The following is a 22,088-nucleotide window of genomic DNA, read 5'->3' as shown; positions in this document are numbered from 1 at the left end:
GAGAACAGTGTGACAGGAAGGGTAGTAAGTGTGTTGCCTAGGTATGACTGTTGTGAGATGCGGCAGAGAACAAGGATTATGAATGATATGTTGGCTGAAATGTGTGAGGAGAGGGGAGTACAATTTGTTAATGTGTGGAATGAGTTTGAAGGATGAAGTGAACTGTATGAGAGCGATGGACTGCATTTGAATGGTTATGGTGTGAGTCACTTAGAGAGAGAGAGACTGCTGCTAGAAGGTAGAGAAGTGAGTACAGAGAATGAATCAGATCAAGTGGGAAGTGATGTGGAAGAGCAGGAGAGATTGAAGAGGTAGTTTATGAATGAGGGAAATTAGTGGCATGAGTATGGAAAATGAGAGAATGTGTGTGCAAGATGAATAGGGAAACTGGGAGGCTCAGGATGGACAGGGATACAACGTGAGAAAGGTGGATGCTCCAAGAGGATGTGAGAGCATTTGTAGACAGAAAAGGAATGGGATGACCTGGGATCAAGTGGAAACAGTTGGAATTGAAGAGGGTTCAAAAATGAATAAGCAGAAAGGGAAATGTCCCCAGTCGAGCATTGAGAGATCACATCAAATGAGTAGTATCAGTGGAACTAGCTGTAGATCCAGGAATGAGCTGTTGTGTTTGTATACAAATGCTAGAAGTGTAAGAAACAAGGCAGATGAAATAGTTGCACTAATTGAGTCTGTTCACCCAAAAATTGTTGGAATAAGTGAGACATGGTTAGATGAGGACAACATCCTGACAGGAATAGAGATGGAAGGGTATGATGTGTTTATTGAGGATAGAAGGGGTAAAAATGGAGGGGGGGGTGTGATTGATGACAGAGAAAGAGTTATGTCCGTACAAAGTAGAGATGCAAGAGGGAAATAGTGCCAGTGGTTTTCAGACAGTATGGTGTGAGATAGAGGTAATGGAATGAAATACTTAGTTGGATGTTGTTATAGACCAGGAAATGTGGATGCTAGTGACTATGAAATGTATAACCAAATTAACCAAGCAAATATGAAAGGAGTGATCATTATGGGTGATTTTAATTATGGCAGTATAGACTGGAATGATGAGATAGCGACTGGAAGTAAAGAAAATGAGTTTCTTGAGTTTTTTGTGGGATAACTACCTCAGACAGTATGTAACAGAGGGCACACGAGGATTGAGAGTCTTGGATTTGGTCATTTCATCAGAGGACGTAATTATAAATGAAGTGTTCAAATCGCCCACCAGTTGGCGAGAGTGACCATGAGGTGATTACCTGGGTGTTTCCAGCAGTGTGAGGACCTCTGTAAGAAAAGGGTATATGTGGAACTACAAGGGGAGGGGTGATTATGAAGAGCTCATGAGACAGCTTGCGGGTGTAGCATGGAATGAGAAGTTAGTTGGAAAAGAGATCAATGCAGCTTGGGGAATTTTCAAAAACTATTTAGTAGATGCATTGACTAAATGTATTCTAAGGGTGAGAAGGTTAAATAAGGTATGTGTGAAATAGATGAATAAAGAGTACATTTTTGAAAATTATGGAGACAACTACCATGTTTGAATAAAAACTTTAGTTTAATATAACTAAAATCTGCATTCGACGTTTCGACCTTTATGTCAAGGTCATCATCTGGAGCATACAACTATACACAGAAAATAAGCTACTACAATCAAACTGGTTTTTTAAAGTTACTGACCAACCGCTACAACAATTGTTGGCCTGACCTCTGGTGAAAAAAAAAAAAAAATTATACATCATTGCTAGAGTCCTATTATTAGTGTTATCTGTTGGTTGTAGAAATACATTGGGCGCAACAACAAGTCTATGTAACTATCTATATACATATATTAACATCATAATTACATATGTACATTCCAGCCAGTTGGTATGGAATGGTTTCTAATACTAGCTGAAGATTGGCTAGAGTCCTGACTTATGTTGGATCTTATATATTTGGTAGGCTGAATGTATGCCATCCAGATCCTTAGGATTTTCATGCCATCTTTGTTGTTGATATTTGGGTGGTTTATCAGGATTTCGCAGGCTTCCTTAAATTTCCTTTCACACCAGGTTTTTGTATGGTGTAAAGAGCAGGTGCTTTTCAAGTTGATTTGGTGTAAGGTGTTGAGCGTGTGATCTGAGAGGCCTGCTTCACCATAATGTTATATTTAATGTGTTCTTTGTTACATATAGGTATTGTCCATCCTGTTTCACCAATGTACGGTAAGTTACAGGTGCAGTGGATGCAATAGTCTCCAGGATGTGCCAATGGGAGGAGAGGATCCTTAGAGGAGCTGAATATGGTTTTAAGTTTAGTGGGTGGCTTAAAGGTGGCATTGAGGTTATAATGTAGGATTCTGTTGATTTTTCTGATAACCCTTTAATGTATGGGATGTAATCTAGATTCATTTTTGTTGTTGTTGTTTTATGGAGTATTTTATTAATAGTATTTTTGTTATAGCCATTATTTATGAATGTGTCGTTGATGAATTTTAGTTCTTGTTTCAGGGCTTGCTGGTTAGAGCAAATTGTTGTAGCTCTGTTTTTAAGAGTGTTAATGACTCCATATTTTTGTAATGGGTGGTGGTATGAATTAGCATGTGTGTATTGGCCCGTGTGTGTCAGTTTTAGGTAGACCTTGAAGGATAGACTGCCTGAAGGAAAACGTGTGACTAGTGTGTCTAGGAATGGGAGTGGGTTTTGATTTTCAATTTCAATGGTAAATTGTATACGTTCGTGTTGTTTGTTCAGGTGGCTAAGGAATGTGTTTAGCATTTGTCGCCCGTGCGGCCAGATCGCGAAGATGTCGTCAATGTATCTAAGCCAGACTGTTGGTCTTAGCGGGGCGGAATCAAGTGCCCTTTGCTCAAAGGTTTCCACGTAGAAATTAGCGATTGGGGGGGGGTAGTGGTGAGCCCATGGCTGTACCTTCTTTTTGTAGGTAAAATTTGTTTTGCCACACGAAGTAACCGGACTGTGGTATGTGGGCAAAGAGGGCCGTAATGTTGGGCGGAAATTGTTCTGTAGTAGGAGAATTGTGTCATTGATGGGGACATTAGTGAAAAGGGCAGAAATGTCGAAACTGACTAATAAGTCGTCTTTGTCGAGTGTTATGTTTTTAATTTTGCTTATAAAGTGTTGTGTGTTTTTTATGTAGGAGGGGGAATGACTTACCAACTCCTTGAGTGCTGACGCTAATTTCTTGGCTAAGTGGTAATTGGGGCTGTCTATTCCTTCCACAATTGGTCGAAGGGGCACATTTTGTTCGTGTATTTTCGGGACCCCATATATTCTGGGAGGGGGGGGGGGTAGCGTAGTGCGGTTTGAGTTTTTTAACCGTGTCCGGTGCCCAAGAAGTGACGGACTTGAGTAGTTTCTCTGTTTTATCCTTTATCCTGTTTGTTAGGTTATAATTTACCAGCTTATATGTGTTGTTATCAGCTACTAGTTGATTCATCTGAAGTATGTATGTTGACCTGTCAAGGACGACAGTGGCATTGCCTTTATCCAATTTTTTTTTATTATTATGTGTTGGTTGGCTTTTAATGACCTAATTGCTGCTAGTTCTGTCTTTGTGAAATTGTTCTATATGGTTTTCTTAATGTTCAGGACATTACTAGTTTCTAAACAAAAATACTATTAATAAAATACTCCATAAAACAACAACAAAAACGAATCTTGATTACAGTAAAACCATAGCCATTCCATACATTAAAGGGTTATCAGAAAAAATCAACAGAATCCTACATTATAACCTCAATGCCACCTTTAAGCCACCCACTAAACTTAAAACCATATTCAGCTCCTCTAAGGATCCTCTCCTCCCATTGGCACATCCTGGAGACTATTGCATCCACTGCACCTGTAACTTACCGTACATTGGTGAAACAGGATGGACAATCCCTATATGTAACAAAGAACACATTAAATATAACATTATGGTGAAGCAGGCCTCTCAGATCACACGCTCAACACCTTACACCAAATCAACTGGAAAAGCACCTGCTCTTTACACCATACAAAAACCTGGTGTGAAAGGAAATTTAAGGAAGCCTGCGAAATCCTGATAAACCACCCAAATATCAACAACAAAGATGGCATGAAAATTCCAAGGATCTGGATGGCATACATTCAGCCTACCTAATATATAAGATCCAACATAAGTCAGGACTCTAGCCAATCTTCAGCTAGTATTAGAAACCATTCCATACCAACTGGCTGGAATGTACATATGTAATTATGATGTTAATATATGTATATAGATAGTTACATAGACTTGTTGTTGCGCCCAATGTATTTCTACAACCAACAGATAACACTAATAATAGGACTCTAGCGTTGATATATATATATATTTTTTATTTATATTTTTTTCACCAGAGGTCAGGCCAACAATTGTTGTAGCGGTTGGTCAGTAATTTTAACAAACCAGTTTGATTGTAGTGTAGCTTGTTTTCTGTGTATAGTTGTATGCTCCAGAAGATGAACTTGACATAAAGGTCGAACGTCGAATGTAGATTTTAGTTATATTAAACTAAAGTTTTTATTCAAACACGGTAGTTGTCTCCATAATTTTCAAAAATGTATTTGGATCACCATATAAGCTTAAAAGAAAGGATGAATAAAGAGATTAAGCATGCGATACAGAGAAAAAGGACATTATGGAAGAGCATAAGAGAAGTGGAAATAATCAATTCCACGAGGACTACAAAGACCAGGCAAGGCAGATGACTTGGTTGCTGAGGGTAGCTAAAGAGTGGTATGAACAGCAGTTAGCTAATGAAGCCAAAAAGAATCCTAAGGAGTTCTTTCGATATGTAGCCAGCAAAAGAAAGAATGATTATGGAAGGATGACATTGATTGGAGGAAATGGTATAAAGACAGCTGTTACAGGTGTGGTGGAGATACTTAATGAGCAGTTCATAAAGGTCTTTCAATCTTGTGAATGTGACTTCGTGGAGAGATTGAGAGCAGTTGATGATGGGGAAGAGAGACTGATTGTAAGTGAGCAAGAGGTGTATGGGGAGTTGAGCAAACTAGATGTAAATAAGGCTGTTGGACTTGATAACATATCACCACATATTCTGAAGGAATGTGCCAGGGAGTTGAAGCCAGCATTGACATATTTTTTTCATACGAGTCTTGCACTTGGTCAAGTTCCTAAGGAGTGGAAGGAGGGCAGGATTGTGCCACTTCATAAAGGAGGTGATAGAACTTAAGCATCAAACTATAGGCCTATCTGTGTGTCAAGGGTTGTAATTAAGTTGTTGGAGAAGCTTGTGAAAACTATTATACAGAATTGGGTTGACAACAATGGTTTTATCTTTGATGGACAGCATGGATTTGCTAAAGGGAGGTCATGTTTTAGTAATCTACTTACTTATTACAATAAGGTGACTGCTTCCATGGACAGAGGAGAAGGATACATAGTAATATACTTAGATTTCACAAAGGCTTTTGATAGATTACCACATGATAAGTTGATAGTCAAACTAGAGCGGTTGGGGTTGGATATTAGATTGGTGCATTGGATTGGAGACTGGCTATCTGATAGGTATCAACAAGTTGTGTATGGGGGAGCGATATCCAGGAAAAGGAAAGTTACTAGTGGTGTGCCTCAAGGGTCTGTTTTAGTGCCATTGCTGTTTAACTTGTATATTAATGATATTGGAGAAGATTTGGATGCAGATATTCAGTTGTTTGCAGATGATGCAAAGTTGGGACGAACCATGAAGAGTAGAGAAGATATTGTGACCTTACAAAAAGACTTGAATAAATTGAGTGATTGGGCATAGGAATGGGGATGTGAGTTCAATGTTGCAAAATATAAGGTTTTAAAATTTGGAAAACAAAAATAGGATGCAGAATTTATACTGGGTGAGGATATATTGTCGGAGGTGGAGGAAATAAGAGATCTGGGGATGATTATGAATAAGGATCTGAAATTTAGGGGACACATAACCAAAATTGTGAAGACAACACAAAGTCTTCTGGGAATGATGGAGGACACAGACTTGTAGAAGTAGGGAGATTCTTGTTCCATTGTATAAGGCTTTGACTAGGCGCGCATAGGCTATTGTGCCCAGATGTGTTCACCTGGTTTTCAGAAGGACAAAAAGAAGTTGGAAAGGGTCCAGAGGCAACTGACTAAGGTAGTTTCTAGCCTATGGAATGTCTAGTATGAGGAAAGATTGAGAAGGTGCAACTTGCAGATTGTGGTAGATAGGAGGAAGAGGAGAGTTATGATAGAGACCTACAAGTTAGTAAGGGGTTGTTATAGGATCAATGCTTGAGAGGTTCTACAGAAAATAGTGGGAGATCAGAGGAGAACCAGAAGTTATCCCTGGAAACTGTATAAAGATGGTGTGTGAATAGGGGCGTGAGAAGCAGAGTTACCTTGCCTGAGAGTGTGGTGTCTGTATAGAATTTGAGTGTGTTTAAAACACTGTATGATGAACTGTGTGTATCATAAAAGGACCTCGTAGATGAGTCTTTGACTCCATGGGGGTCTTGGGTAATAATAATAATAATAATTATTATTTTATTTACTATTATTCTATTATTTGTATGCTATTATACCTATACTATTAACATCTTCAGGGATTACAAAAACGTTTTGTAACAACATACACACAAATACAATACAAAGTGAAACTAAAGTCGTATCTAGGTGGTGCACCCTCTATGGGCATTTGCAGGTGGCCTGGAATGTAAAGAGGGATCTCTGATAATTAAAGTTTCAAAAATTTTGGGAAGTTTAATGCAACCATATTTATTTAAATTAGGTTGATTTCTGAGTGCAGAAGCAGATTCAAAGAATAGTCTTTCTTTTTTAAATTTACTATTGTGGAGCATGGTAGTTTTTTTCCAGGAGATCCTGTGGGATGTATCCAAAACATGGTCTGCAAGACCAGACTGACCATAATCGTGTTTGCAGATGTAAGAACTGTGTTCTTCTAACCGGATGGATGCTGACCTGCCTGTTTGTCCGAAGTAGGCAAGTTTACAGGAACAAGGTACTCTGTATACACCAGGCACTGCAAGAGGAGGGAGCTGGTCTTTAGTGGAATGGATAAGGGTAGCAAGTTTACGGTGGGGCTTAAAAGCTGTATGGAGGTTGTACTTTTTTAATGATCTGGCTATTTTTTCTGAAGTACCACAGATGTAAGGAATGGTGATGGCATTTCTGAAGTCCTTCTGAAGAGATGGTCGGGGAATGGGGAAAGACTTGATTATTTTTTTAATTCTGTAGTCATTATAGCCATTGGAAAGGAAGGTGTTGTGTATGTATTTGAGTCCGGTTGAAAGGACAGTTTCTGGAACAAAGATTGTGGGCCCTATTGGTCAGAGTTTTAATAATGCCATATTGCTGGGAGGGGTGGGAGAGTTTGTGAATGTATCTGTCTGTATGAGTAGGTTTTCTATATACAGAGAAAGAAAGGTTACCGTTAGGAAGGCGTGTTATTAAGGTGTCTAGGAAGGGTAACTATTGTTATTTCCCTTTTCCATCGTAAACTGGATTCTTGGATGTAGACTATTGAGGTGACTGAGGAAGGAATCTAATGTGTCTGGGCCATGAGGCCAAATAGAGAACACATCATCTACATATCTTAGCCAGATAGAAGGTTTTAGAGGGGGAAGAGTCAATGGCTCATTTTTCAAAATTTTCTATGTAAAAATTGGCAGGGGGGTGAGAGGGGGGGAAACCCATGGCAATTCCCTGTATCTGTCTGTAGATTTTGTTCTTCCAAGAGAAATAACCAGAGTTGATGTCAAAGGAAAAGAGCTCTAAGATATCAGAAAGAAAAACGTTTTTAAAGAGTGTTAAGGTGTCAATTAGGGGAATATTTGTAAACAAAGAGATGATGTCAAAGCTGACCAATATATCTATGTTATTTAAAGTAAGATTTTCAATTAAGTTTTTAAAATGGGTGAAGTTTTTTACATAAGATGAGGTAAGACCAGTGAGGGGGGGGGGGTTCAAGAGTTAGCTAGCTGCTTTGATAATTTGTAGCAAGTGCATTGGTGGCATCTACTATAAGTCTTAGGGGAGAATTAGGTTTGTGGATTTTGGGTAAACCGTATATCTGAGGGGGACGAGAACAGAATGGTTTGAGTTTTTTTGTAATGTCAGGAGACCAGGGAGAAACATTTTTAAGTAGGTTTTTTTAACTTGAGTATTTGTGGGATTGTGTTCCAGTGGTATGTAGGTAGCGTGATCACAGAGAATAATATCAATTTTTCCGATTATATTCTGAGGCGTTGAGAACAACAGTGGCATTACCCTTATCAGCTCTGGTGATGACAATACTTTTTTCTTTCCGTAATTTTTTGAGGGCAGAGAGTTGACTGGCAGATAAATTAACTTTAGGAGAAGAACAGGAGAGAATGTTAGCTATGTCAAGTCTGATGTTATTGGATGTTTCTGGAGTCAATGGCTCATTTTTCAAAATTTTCCATGTAATAATTGGCAAGGGGGGTGAGAGGGGGGGGGAACCCATGGCAATTCCCTGTATATAAGTGACAGATTCCGCGTTCGATATTGTACATAATATCCAATACCGGAACTTCAATAGGTGCGACGGCAAAACTGTGACGGAGACGAAATATTGGAAGTATTAAAATTAATTTTAATCCTTTCTCAATGCTGTTAATATTCCATTAAACCTCTAACATGAATTCTTCACAGCACTTAAGCCTCAACACACGTATTATTGAAGACAGTGAGTGTTTGATAAATAAAAAAGAGGCTGAATGACAGCATATGAAGGAAACATTGATTGACTCAACCAGAGATGCTAGTGATAAGGCTGTCTTTCAAGATAGATTAATAAGAATTCCACAATGGACACAGAAAACTGAAAAATAGTCCATGAAAAGAAGAAATGTATAAAAAATTTCTGACTGGTAAGTCAGCGTGTATTCTTAGAGAATATTATATAGGAAAATGAAAGTAATCTGAATTGCGTAAAAAAAATATATCTAAGCAAAACTCATGGGATATATTTGGGAAATGGTATAGAGGATAAATACGAGTGTGGCAAAATGTTCTGGAGACTGCTAAGAAACTTTAGAAATGGAGAGAAGAATTAATGCATCACCTATCTTATTTCTTTCTCTGAATTCCTATGGTGATATACGTTTATTTACTCTTTTACGAAGGTGGTCTGAAAAGTTCTCAGTCTCGACTCGACCATAGATGGCCAGCACGATTTTTTTTTCTAAGTTGGTACATCTATCATAAGCATGCATGTGAATTTGCAAGTCATTCAATCAAGTAGGTTGTTTTATACAGCTGTCTGAAGCAAAAGTGTTGTCTGTATCCCTTGAAATGGATAAAATTGAGTATCGTGCGGTTATAAAATTCTTTGTAAAAAGAAGGTTTAATGCCAAAAGAAATTCATTCGAAGTTCATAAAAGTTTATGGGCACTTTTCTCCTTCGTTTTCGACAATTAAGAAATGGGCTGCATTTAAATGTGGCAGTACCACTCTTGGAGATGATCCATGTGAAAGACATCCAAAAAGTGTAACAACACCAGAAATCATTGATCAAGTGCACGATATGGTATTGGATGACCAGCGAGTCAAAGTGCGTGAAATTGCTGAGACTAGCTTTTCACAAGATGGGTGCCATGCTTGCTTACAGCAGATCAAAAATGCACTCACATGAAAATCTCTGAACTGTGCTTGGAGCATTTTAACAAGAATAAAACTGATTTTGTGCATTGATTTATTACTATAGATGAAACTTGGATTCACCATTACACACCAGAATCCAAACTGCAGTCAAAACAGTGGACAGAAGCCTGTTGTTCAGTGCCAAAGAAGACAAAGTCGGTTCCATCAGCAGGAAAGGTCATGGCATCGGTGTTTTGGGTAAGGCATTTTGTTTATTAATTATCTTGAAAAGAATAAAACAATAACCAGGGAATATTATTCCAATCTTTTAACCAGACTAGATGAAAAAATTCCTGAGAAAAGACCTAGTTTGCAGAAAGAAAAAAAAACATCTTTCATCAGGATAATGTGCCTGCCCACAAAGGTGTTTTGGCAATGAGAAAATTAAGGGATCTGCACTATGAATTGTTGGAACATCCACCGTATTCCCCAGATTTGGCTTGCTCTGACTTCTATCTCTTCCCAAAACTAAAACTCTTCCTCGCTGGTCAACGTTTTTCTTTGAATCAAGAGGTCATTGCAGCTGTAGAGGAATATTTTGCAGATCTTACTGAGAACCACTACAGGGACTCTAGAGCATCACTGGAATAAATGTATTTATGTTAAGGAAGATTATGTTGAAAAATAAAAATAATTTTGAAATTATAAATTCGTTTTTTCATTGTTAGGTCAAGAAAATTTCAGACCACCCTCATACTTCTTATGTTTTCATTCCAGTTATCCATAATGCATACTCTATCTTTAATTCCATCATTGTGATCATAAACTGACAGTACTACATACTACACTAAGTGTAGTATGTAGTACTACTAATTTTCTCCGAATTATTATATCACTTGAATATTGTCAGATTTTATATTTCTACCTTCTAGAGTACTTCTGATTTCATCAATCACCCTAGATATTGGTCTTCCCCTGGATCTTTTTCCTGCCATTTCATCATCAAACACCTGCTTTGCTAACCTGTCCTTGCCCCATTCTGTTTATGTGATCCTACCACTTGAGATTAGCTCTTGCTCACACATTCTTGAGTGGTAAATGTCACAATTCCCTTCCTAATATCCTCATTTTTAATAATTCTGCTAATGATGTCATCTGTTCTCCCTAATTTTCCTCAGAATTCTCATATTTGGTCTCTAATCTTTGATAAACTATTGCATTTCTAACTCAACTCTCAGGATACGCAAGTTAAAATTGATATGAACATTGGCTTGTATATTGACATACAGTTTAATGTTTTGTCTAATTTCTATCTTATTCCATATAAATTTATTCAGCTGGCTTCCTATACCAGCTTTGCTTATTCTAGTGTCTATTTCCATATTTATTTGTGCCAAAATAGCTGAAATATTTTACTTATTCTGTTTTGGTCTTTTTATTGCTATTTTCATGCCAAATTTGTTACAATTGTTATTCAGATGAAAAGAATTCTGGAGACTTGCACTGAATTTGTTGAGGAGTGCATCATCTGCATAAATGCAAAGAGCTAAACTTGATATTTCAATTCTGATATCAGGTTTAATCTTTAATTCTTTCATTCTAATATACCTTTAATTCTTCTGCTCTCAAATTCTCAATCAGTGTGTGTAGAATCCAGTTTTTTTTTATTCACTCTTCATTTAAAAATACTTTAGCATGATTTTTGTCTTTTATAGATTGTGATAACCATAAAATAGTATGGAGCAGTTGATTTACTAAAATTATACACTCATTACTTGAGTGTATAATTTTAGTAAAATTAAGATTTTTTTTAAATATCCATATAAATGATTTTAATGAGATATTTTCTGCTATAAAATAGCTATTTTATGCTAATTTGGAATTTTTTTAACAGTTAATAAATTGTCAGTTTATTGTTGAGTGGCCAGTTTTCTCTCTGGTCATTCATTGTGTGTCATGTGGAAGAGCTTTGTCTCTTCTGACTTTCTTACTAACCTCTAACCCTGTCCAAAGTTTTTTTCCTACTTGGTTAGACTATAATAAATTTAGTTTAATCCTTTATCCAAGTGTAAGCAAACAAAGTTTTCAATATATTCAGGCACAAACTTTGTTTGCTTACACTTGGATAAAGGATTAAACTAAATTTATTATAGTCTAACCAAGTGGAAAAAAACTTTCAACATCTTTCTCTAAATCCAGAGTAATTTAATAATAAGGTGGGACCTTTTGGCAACTCGTATAGGTAAAGATGACTTCTCCATTGCTTCCATCTTGGTATCACCACCTCTGGGTCTGGCTCCCACTGACGAGACCTCAATAAAGGTCGAAACTGGTCTGGTCATTAAGGGCAAGGGCTACTAAATGCATGGCATTATACATGTCTGCAAGGAGATGTCCTTTGCATTATGGGAGATACTAAGGCAAGGAGTGATGAGAGCTTGGTCCACCTTTACCATGAGTTGCCTCAGTCCTGAAGATACTTCAGGTGCAAACTTTGTTTGCTTACATTTGGATAAATTATTAAACTAAATTTATTATAACCCTGTCCAGTTATTTATTTATTTTTTTTTTACTGAGGATTGTACACTCCATTTCTCCTACTCATTTGACAAACCTTTTCTTGCATAACCTTAAAGATGAAGTGCCATAAATACAGATCTTCAAACCATATTTCAGTAGGATGGGGATAATGATTTTCAATACTGCAAAACACATTCCTGCCTCCTTTGTCACAAAAGCAAAAAAAAAAAATCTCGCTTCACTTCTCTTACCCAGATTGTCAGGCAAATATCTGATCTCTCCTCTTGTTATGACATTTACTGGTGTCCTTTCCTAGCACGCATGCATGCTTGAACACACACATGCACATCACATCACATCAGCAGTTTCCTCAGCTTCGAAAAAACTTGCCATCTTTTTTTTACTCAAGATAACACTTTTCACTTGTTCAGCTACTACCAAAGTATATCCAGCATTTGAATATACACTGAAAAACTTGCATAGAAATCTATGATGATCTCCAGAAGAGAGTAGCTTGGCTTACTGATGATCTGATGACATATATCTCTCTCTCTCTCTCAAATTCACTTCACAAAATAGACCATCTCACAGATGGCCTATTTCTACCTTATGTATTTTCCACAAATGCTTCCTTGGGCACTGTTCATCTGAATTAGCATCTATTGTTCTTCCACTTTCCACTAAGCATAGTATAACATAAGCTGCATCTGCTTAACATTCTTTTACAATCTGGCTTAAAATTCACTGAACTTACTTCTTCTCTTCCTTCTGCATTCCTTTTGTTTTTATTCTCTGGAATATCCTTCCTCATGAAGTATTCTCCAATGGCTATAATCTCCAGCTATTCAATAAGAATATCACTAGGTTCCTTTTTCCTTGCTCCTGCCCATAGAAAACACCATTGTGCTATAGGTTCTGTGATCTTTTATGAATGGAGTTCTTAGTATGTATGTGATAAATCAGAAGAAATAAATTTTGTGCATTATTTTATTGTATTCTTGTAGGTTTGGTAGGACTGTCTATTTCTTATGCCCTTTCATTAACATCAGTTCTGAATGGAGTAGTGACATCTTTTACTGATACCGAGAAGGAAATGGTTAGCGTTGAAAGAGTTATACAATACATCGAAGGTATCAAGACTGAAGAAGAAAATGGAATTCTTCAGGTGAGCTCATATGTCAGTTTTCATAGTTTAATTTTCAAGATATTCATTAATAGGCTGTGCAATATCTAGTGTTTTAAAATTTTATCCAAACTTAATACATTATATTTTTGGTAGACCTTGATTTATCAGGAGTACAGTAATGGAAAGGAAGAGAGTGTTATAAATAACATCGTAATGCTCAATAAAGGAATTGTCTGCTGTTATTTTTTTTAGCATCACCTCTTGCTGGAAAAAAAAATATTGCAAGTTGGTAATCTTTTAAGTAAAAGGTTTTATTTTTAATAATTTAAAAAAAGTAAAGGTTTTGATATCACATGTGGGTTAAAACTAGATAACTGAGAGGAGACCTGCATATATCATTTTAAGAAAAGTAGGATATCTTCTGACTTAACATTCAGTCCTTGCCAATTATGAAAATAGACAGAAACATAGAAACCTCCACTGTGTTCTGAATGGAGAATTTATAGAAACAGGTCAAACATTTCAGCTATTTAGGTACAGTTTTTAGTGAAGATGGCAACTTAAATATGGAGATAATAAAATATGCAAAGTTGGTATTGTGGAGAAAGTAATGTTTGATGGCATTTCTTTCCGCAATGGAGGTCTTGCTGATGTCCATGCTCTTTAGGATTCTTTTGATGTCATCCTGGCAATAAAAAAAAAAAAGAAAGAAAAAGGCTGAAGAATGTATACAGCACACTGTTCTTAGTATGTTAAAGACATGATTTAGAATAGGCGTGATTTACATCAGTCATTTGTGCAGAACTTGGAAGATAGGATAATCTCAGGAAGGCCAACCTTGTGCCATGATTAAACCATCTTAATATGAGAGTGGTGGAAGCATGGAAGAACATATTAGTCTTGGTGAGGGGCCAGAAGGTTCAATTGACATTTAAGGAGGAGGAGGCAAGTTTTCTGCATTTCTCCTTCAAATTCTTTTTTCTTTTTTTTTTTTATTTATTTATTTATTTTTGCCTGTTGTGAACTGTAATTTGAGATGAATGTGAAGCTGGATTTTTTTTTTTTTTTTTTTTTAAATTTACTTGAACTGTGCATGTGTTCATCCCTCCCTCTTTGGTAGATAAGAATACACCTTTCAAAGTAGCTGTTATGTTGAACTCATATCAAACACTGTTATACCTACAGAACATTAGTACTGTGGATGGGCTGAGGGCTAAATAATATTATTGGGAATCCTGCTCAAGTCAGTTCATGCATCCAGTTAGTCTTGCTAGTGAAAATTGTCTATGGCCTAAAGACATTCATGAACATCCAGTGAATATTTACCATAATGAATGAACTGTGACAGCGTGTAAGTTGGAAATCAAAATCACTATCATCCACTCAGACCAACAGGTTTTATTCTTATCATTATTAGTTTCTTGGGCATCTCCACAGAGTCAAAGACTCCTTGTGGGAGGCCTACACTTATTAAAATTAATTCAGTTTAAATAAAAACAATGAACATCAGTTTTCAACTTGCTATTTTCTATATCAGTTTCTATACCTGCATTTGTAATGTTACAAACAACTTTCAAAGTAGCTGTTATGTTGAACTCATATCAAACACTGTTATACTGAACTTGTTCACTGTAACCAACTATAAAAAAAAAAATCTGACCTAAGTTCCATAGTAAAGTGTTATTCTTAAGAAAATTTACAGTATCACTAACCCTTTATTATAACACACTATTACTTTGGTTCCAACAAGTTCACTGTATTGTGAAAAAGGATTCTATTAATCAGACTGTTATAGGTATCTGTTTTCAAAAAAAAAAAAAATCGCTTACAGTAATGAAGAAAAGTTATGAATTAATAAAAAGCAGAATGTGTCATTTTGTTTTTATAGTAAAATCATTCTTTTTTTTTTTTTTTTAGTGCATAATAAAAGACATTAGATTATTAGGAAATCCTTTTGTATACTACCCTTGTTGGGTATCGGCATTGGTAAATTACATTTCATTCCTGATTATAAGAAACTTGTTAAATAAACAATTTCCAGAAATTGTTTATTCAGCCAGTTTGCTTAATATAATTTCCATTAAAACAGAATTCGTAGTATGGTATGGGGCTTTGGCTGAGACTTTTTTTTTGATAGCTGTTATAGAGAATTAATTGACTATAATGGTATTCTGTATAGCATAGATTGAGTATACCCATTCTGTGTTAAAAGATGTGGGATGTCTCATAATAGAATCTATATTCACATTATATTAAGATATAATTAGTACTTTTAACATCTAAAAACCGAAGCTCAAAAAATTGATATCATGCATCACTTATTTTTATTTTATTTCAGCCGCCTTTTGGTTGGCCAATCCATGGAGTGGTGACTTTCCAGAATGTTAGTATGCAATACCATCAGCATCTTCCTCTAGCTCTTAAAAATATATCATTTGAAACCAGTCCAGGAGAAAAGCTAGGAATTGTAGGAAGAACGGGAGCTGGAAAATCCAGTCTGTTTCATTGTCTTTTTAGAATGGCAGAGTTGCAATGTGGAGAAATCTTAATTGATGGTGTTAATATCGCTTGCTTGAGTCTTAAGGAATTAAGGTTAGAATTAAAGAATATAGAAGATAAGTGTAAATTTTATGCAGTCAGACACTTAAAACTATTCATAAGTTTTCCTGCACTTGAATAAACTTTTTTTCTGCACTTAAGTTTGAAATGATCATTCTTTTTCCCCTAATTTTCTTTGTAACTCATGTTAATATCCCAGCAGTTAATACTTTTAAGCATGAATCAAAGAATTTGAAGAAAAAAAAAAATTGTCACCAACACCATTTCCAAAGCTCTGTATTTATACCATCTAATCCAGTTCATTTCTATTTTTTTATACCTTTATTGCTTCTTTTAGTTCTTCCAGTTGGTTCTATATCAATACTGATTTCTTAATTATTATTTTCTGTTATTAAATTTGGGTCATACCATAAATTTTTATAATGTTCTATCCATTGCTTCTCTTGTATTATGTTGATTTGTGCTCTATCTCTTTCTTCATTGTTTAATTTCTTTAATATTTTATAACTATATCTTGTCTTCCATGTATGTCAGGCAAACTATTCCATAGCGAGTGGAATAGTTTGCCTTTAGGGGTAGTGAGTACATCTAGTGTGAATGAACTTTAAAAGAAGGTGTGACAGCTGGTTTGGGTGATTTATAGCCTCCCTCGATGAGTCCTTTACTCCCTGGAGGACTCAGATAATATTTCTTCTGTTTCCTTTGTATATTTTTGAAGGAGTGATTTGTATGCTTTTTTTTTCCTTTTATTGCATTTTCTGCACATGTATCTGTGTTCCAGATTTTTGATGTTTTTTTTAAATATTTTTTTCCAAGTACTTAAGAGGCTACTTCATGGATTATCTTTATTAAAATTTTCCATTCTTCTTCTGATATATCTTCACTGATTTTGATTTCTTTTAGGTAATCTGTTAATCGTGATCGATATAGCATTCTAATGCTTTCTTCTTGTAACAGATATACTTTGTATACTTGTTCTATTTCTCGTTTATATTTATTTACTTCCTTTCTCCATTTTGCTAGTATTTCTGTTTTAGAGACTCTAAATAATAATCTGAAAAAATTTTACTTCCTCTGTAAACATGTACATCTCTCACATGTGGAGAGATGATTAGTAATGAGATAATCAGTTATAGATCTTGTTCCTCTGCCATTATAGTATATTTATTTATATATATATATATATATATATATATATTTTTTTTTTTTTTTTTTTTTTTTTTTTTTGAAAAAAAAAATTATTTTAAAATTATTGAAGGTACAGAAGTCTAATAGTTCTTGACCATTATTATTCATGCAAATTTCTCCATATTTTCCTAAGACATTTGGGACTGGATTATTTCCAACTCTAGTACTAAGATTTCTTGCTATTAGTAAATAGTCATTTTTATTTATTACATTTATTTAACTATTTTTGTAGTTCCTCATAAAATTGTTCTGAATCTTCTTTCCTACTTTCTTCAGGGGCATATACTTCTATAATATTTAAGTAGCTTCTATAATATTTAAGTAGCTTCTATTTGTTTTTAAGTTAACTGTTATAATTCGATCATTTACGAAATTGTATTTTCATATTCTATTTTTCCATTTATTCTTGATTAAAATGGTCAAGTACAGGAATCATAGAAGAAAAATATTTAAAGGAAACATGATTGAGTAATTTAGAAGATGATTAGGTGGTAAAAGGTTCTTCAGCATTCTTGGCACGGGTGCATATTCAGGGTGTGTTAGGTGTGCAGTATACTCCCATGGAATAGCAATATCACTGATATTATATTTTTGCATTTATTCCTGTTAAAGACTTCCCTGTTTCTGGCTTTGTGGATTCCTAAAAATAAATACAATATACCAGTGCTTCATGAAGAGGACACTTTTCAATGTATAAACGTTGCATGACATTCACATTAATAGCCCAGGCATGCAGTCACAAATACTGACACCTTTGAGCCCTTTGAACATATGGTGCAGTGGTTCAAATTCTTAGTGTTCCAGTGGTCAAGAAGGCAAGGCAGGGTGTGCGTTAAGTTAATAGCACCCAGAAATCAGTGGCTGTGATTGGTTATTGTGTCAACCAATCCAACTGAATGTCGTCGTTTGTCATGAGTTACTGTTTTTGTTTTTGTTTTCTGAGTTTCATCTGTTTTACGTACATGAAAAATAGATGGAGATATTTCATCATGTATAGAATTTAGGAAGAATTCTTCACTTGCAGAAGTGAAGATTATGAGTTTGCACCATACTATATGGTATGGTGCAACTTCATAATCCTCATCCATAATCCATGATTATTTGAGGAAATCTTACTAACAATCCTCAGTAACACATTCGTTCAATAGTGACGTGTTTAGGACAAGTTTTTAATATATAATTTTCTATAAATAATTTATAAATTTTTTGCCCATATTTACAATGGGAAATTGACGATCCACAGAATGTCCCATCTTCTGCCAGAACTTTCATGGATTGTATGGTTATAGTCGAAAGAGGTTGAAGCTTGTGTATAAATAAGTAAAACGAGTGATTACTTTTTCCGATTTCTGTGCATATTATATGGCTGTATTTAAAAATCAAAATTCATTTTATCTGTGTCTCACTCTGGTATTTCCCAGTGATAATCTGATCTCGCCACAAAGCATAAACTCTTTGTGCTTCTCATATAAATGGCACTTGTAGCTATTGTTCATTTGACCTTTATGCTCTCCATATTTAAAATTATATTAATTGATGAATTAAAGTATTCAGAGTTATCCTACAATTAATTGTATTGGACCAATTAAGATGAGTGCTGATGCGCTAAGCACTCTTAAAACTTTCATACATCAATAAAAATGCAATCATGCAGTCAAATTAACATGAATTTTGTAGCATGGGTGGAATAAGCCACACGATGGCACACCCAACCTAAATGGACATGCAACGCCACTGATTTTCAGTATCGTATCATTAACATATCTAAGAATGGTACATCAAGATGTGATTTGAGATAGACATTGAAAAATTATCTCGTCTCTCATTCACATATTATGCTGAATAGCCAGTTATGTCCAAGTAACTTGAATTTTCTAAACATGATATTTACTAAATATCAATCGGAAGGAAGTTAATATCTTTACAGTTGTCTTTGTCAATCTGTTGTGTATCTTTGTACAATTTTTTACTCCAGGAATGAGGGAGGGGGGGCCAAAGTTTCCGGAAAGACTGACACTGTTGATTGAATCTACTATTTACCATTAAACCCTTATAAATATTCCTTACATCCTGGGCAGCATTCAGATCTATGTCTTTTCATTCAAAAAAGCATATTTTGGCTATACTGCATATCTGCCCTAGACTTGGATGAAAGAGAAGCAGTGCATTGGAAATGAACACAAAGCATATAGCATATAAATAATTGCTTGTCATCTAGATACATTCTAACCAGAACTGTACAAAAATAAGTTTCTAAAAGTCTTGTATTACTTTACCTGTATGGTTTTCAAAAAATAGATGGAGATATTTCATCATGTATAGTGAGTTTAGGAAGAATTCTTCACTTGCAAAAGTGAAGATTATGAATTTGCGCCATACTATATGGTATGGTGCAACTTCATAATCCTCATCCATGATTATTTGAGGAAATCTTACTAACAATCCTCAGTAACATATTCGTTCAATAGTTAAGTGATCAGTAATACTGATTCCTTTAATGCTGTTGCATTGCCATTGTCAATCTATCATCACTTGGCTGACAGAAACATTGACAATACTATGCATATATCCCAGCAATTACTGAACTGGTCAATTTGTAACAGATAGGCAAGAGATCACAGTTTTCATTGTAAGTATTCATATTTCAAATGCACTTAATGCAGGAAGATGAGTGCCTGTATGCATGATTTGGTAAGAAAGCTAGTATGAATATATATGGAGAGTCTTAGAAAGAGTTAATGAGTACAAGAATTTTGGGTATTTTGGTTAATACAGAATTTAAGTTCTGGAAGCATAATTGGTTATGCAACAAATGAAGCTCCGTAGATTATAAGTTTAATAAAAGACGCTTCACTCATAAGATAAAGAAAGTTATTATATTGCTCTACAAGTCTAGCGAGGCCAATATTAGATCACCGCAACCCAGCTTCATGCATCCAGATTTGTAACAGATATCAATAGAATCAAGAGTATTCGGAGAAGATTCACTTACTGCTTGGAGGAGTTGTGTCGTGAGAATTTAGTGATTTCTAACAGGAACTGGAGAGGAGATTCAATTGAAGTTTATAAGTTAATTTACAAGACAGATAACAGGAGTTTGCTGCTCTTTTTTTGTACATATGACTCTCACCCATGAAGAGTTTTAAACCTTTGTAGTTTGGGTGAGAAAAGCTGAATTGCTGTCTCCAGAGAGAAGTATTAGAAGAAATGGATCGTGGCCTTATGTGCCATGAGACACAAAGAGGATAAGTAAGTACTGCAGATGGAGTACAGATTGTTTTGCTTTTTTTTAAAAAAAATTATTTATTTCTGAAATACAGGTATCCCTTGCTTAACGTGGCAAAATTAATTGCGGCAATCCTTTGATATACGTACAGAATGTTTAACATAAATATTCTTACACAATTCAGTGCATAGCTTGGAGGTCATGAGTAACTATGCATTCATATGTTACGAGTGATATTCCATACTGTTTTTTGTTGTCAGTTTGATTTAACACGTGTTATGTAAAGGTTTATGATAGTTGACAGTAAATTGTATCTGAGAGATACAGCGACCTCTGATGTCAGTATAGTATGGTTTAGTTGGGTTTTTTTATTCTTTGTTCAATAATTTTTAGATTGTAACTGAAAATATATAAACCATCATGTATTACTGAAATAGAGAGCCAAAGTCTTATTTACATACATGTTCTCTAGGAGAAGTGATTTACATTACGAAAAATACTAAGGAAAGTGATCTGGAGCTTACTCCACCTTTACTATGAGTTGCCCATAAGGTGCTTATGCTTGCATCTGTCGAACTTTTAGTTTCTATATTCGGCTATGAAATAATGTTGGATTCAATATCCGCTTAATTTGTACCGTCATGTATTATATTGGCAGTGTTTTTTCTTTATGTTTTATAGCTTGTTTGCCGATGTCTGGAGAGTCATTTTGCTTGTCATCATAGAATTTATGCCGATAAGAAAAATAAAACTGTTCAAACAATTCTTGATAACCTCTTTTGATAAAAAAAAATTGCAGTAAATAATGTAGGCGCAAGTATTTATTAAACATTACTTTGCATTCACTTTTTATCTTTCCTAAAAGAGTACCATTTAAAACGAATTATCAATACAGTAATCGATCATGGATGAATTGTAATTTTTATCATCATCATCATCATCTTCCTTATACCCTCTTTTACCTTGCGGTGTCGAGGGTCCATTAATCCTCGGACCTCACTCCGTTTACAGGATAAGGTGGTCAGCATTATGCCCCGGTGTATCCTATGGCCTGTAGTGTTGAGTTCTCAAGACCAGTTTGCCTGCTTTGCGGGATGAAAAACCCCAGAATAAACTGGGGGAAAAAACCCTGCTGTCCACGCCCAAGACTGGCTAACTTGGCTATGGCTGAGGAAGATCCTTCAGCTCCTCACGTCACCGACGGGAATCGAACCTAGGACACTCCTTCCCCAGGCATATGGTTGCGAAGCGCATAGCCACTAGGCTAACCGTGCGGACTGTTCCGTCATTGCTGTACTTATTATGATGTCAGTTGTTGTTTTTCATGTAATTTTTATTTATTTTGTAAATATTATGGAAGCATAAATCTATAGATTGCCACATTGAAAGAGGTTTAAAATCCCTCCCCTATATAGGGGAGGGGCGCTTAAAGGTCAAAGCTGTATAACTGAGAGGAGACCTCCACATAGCCTTTAAAAGAATGCAGAGAACCAACTAGGGCTTCTGACCTAATGTCCAATCCTCACCTTCTCGTCGTGCACCCTATTAGGTATCTACCTGGATACTGAACGAAAGAGGATGGGCTGGCAATTTGGGATTTAGCCGACCAAATTGTATTCTTATTGGCTTAAACCAATATACAAAATGATGGTACAACATGACAAAATTTCATGCCGGCTGGGGCATTGCCCAGTTGAATAAGGCACCCATTGTTTTTGCCAGGGAACCAGGGCGAACAGTGAAAAGTCAGCTACTGGAACAAATCTGAAAACAAACCCCAACTCAACATCACCAGAGTTAAAGATCGGTACTATCAACATAAGAAGCCTGAATGGCAAAGAAATGGAGCTAGCTGAGGAATTAGAT

At 35.6% G+C, this 22,088-nt stretch overlaps 1 protein-coding gene across 1 annotated transcript in view; it reads left to right on the top strand.

Annotated features, from left to right (window-relative positions):
• Positions 1–22,088, top strand: part of LOC150093085 (ATP-binding cassette sub-family C member 10) — a 231,437-nt gene that overhangs the window by 186,255 nt on the left and 23,094 nt on the right. The window contains exons 14-15 of the mRNA XM_090414153.1: positions 13,128–13,288; positions 15,588–15,841. Of these exons, the coding sequence (XP_090270279.1) occupies positions 13,128–13,288; positions 15,588–15,841 (415 nt within the window). The remainder of the gene's footprint in view (positions 1–13,127; positions 13,289–15,587; positions 15,842–22,088) is intronic.

This window comes from Typopeltis vanoorti, chromosome 24, assembly GCF_054136105.1.
Source record: "Typopeltis vanoorti isolate ZY-2024b chromosome 24, IOZ_Tvanoo_1.0, whole genome shotgun sequence".
Taxonomy (NCBI): Eukaryota; Metazoa; Arthropoda; class Arachnida; order Uropygi; family Thelyphonidae; genus Typopeltis; species Typopeltis vanoorti.
This window is presented reverse-complemented; position numbering and strand designations above follow the sequence as displayed.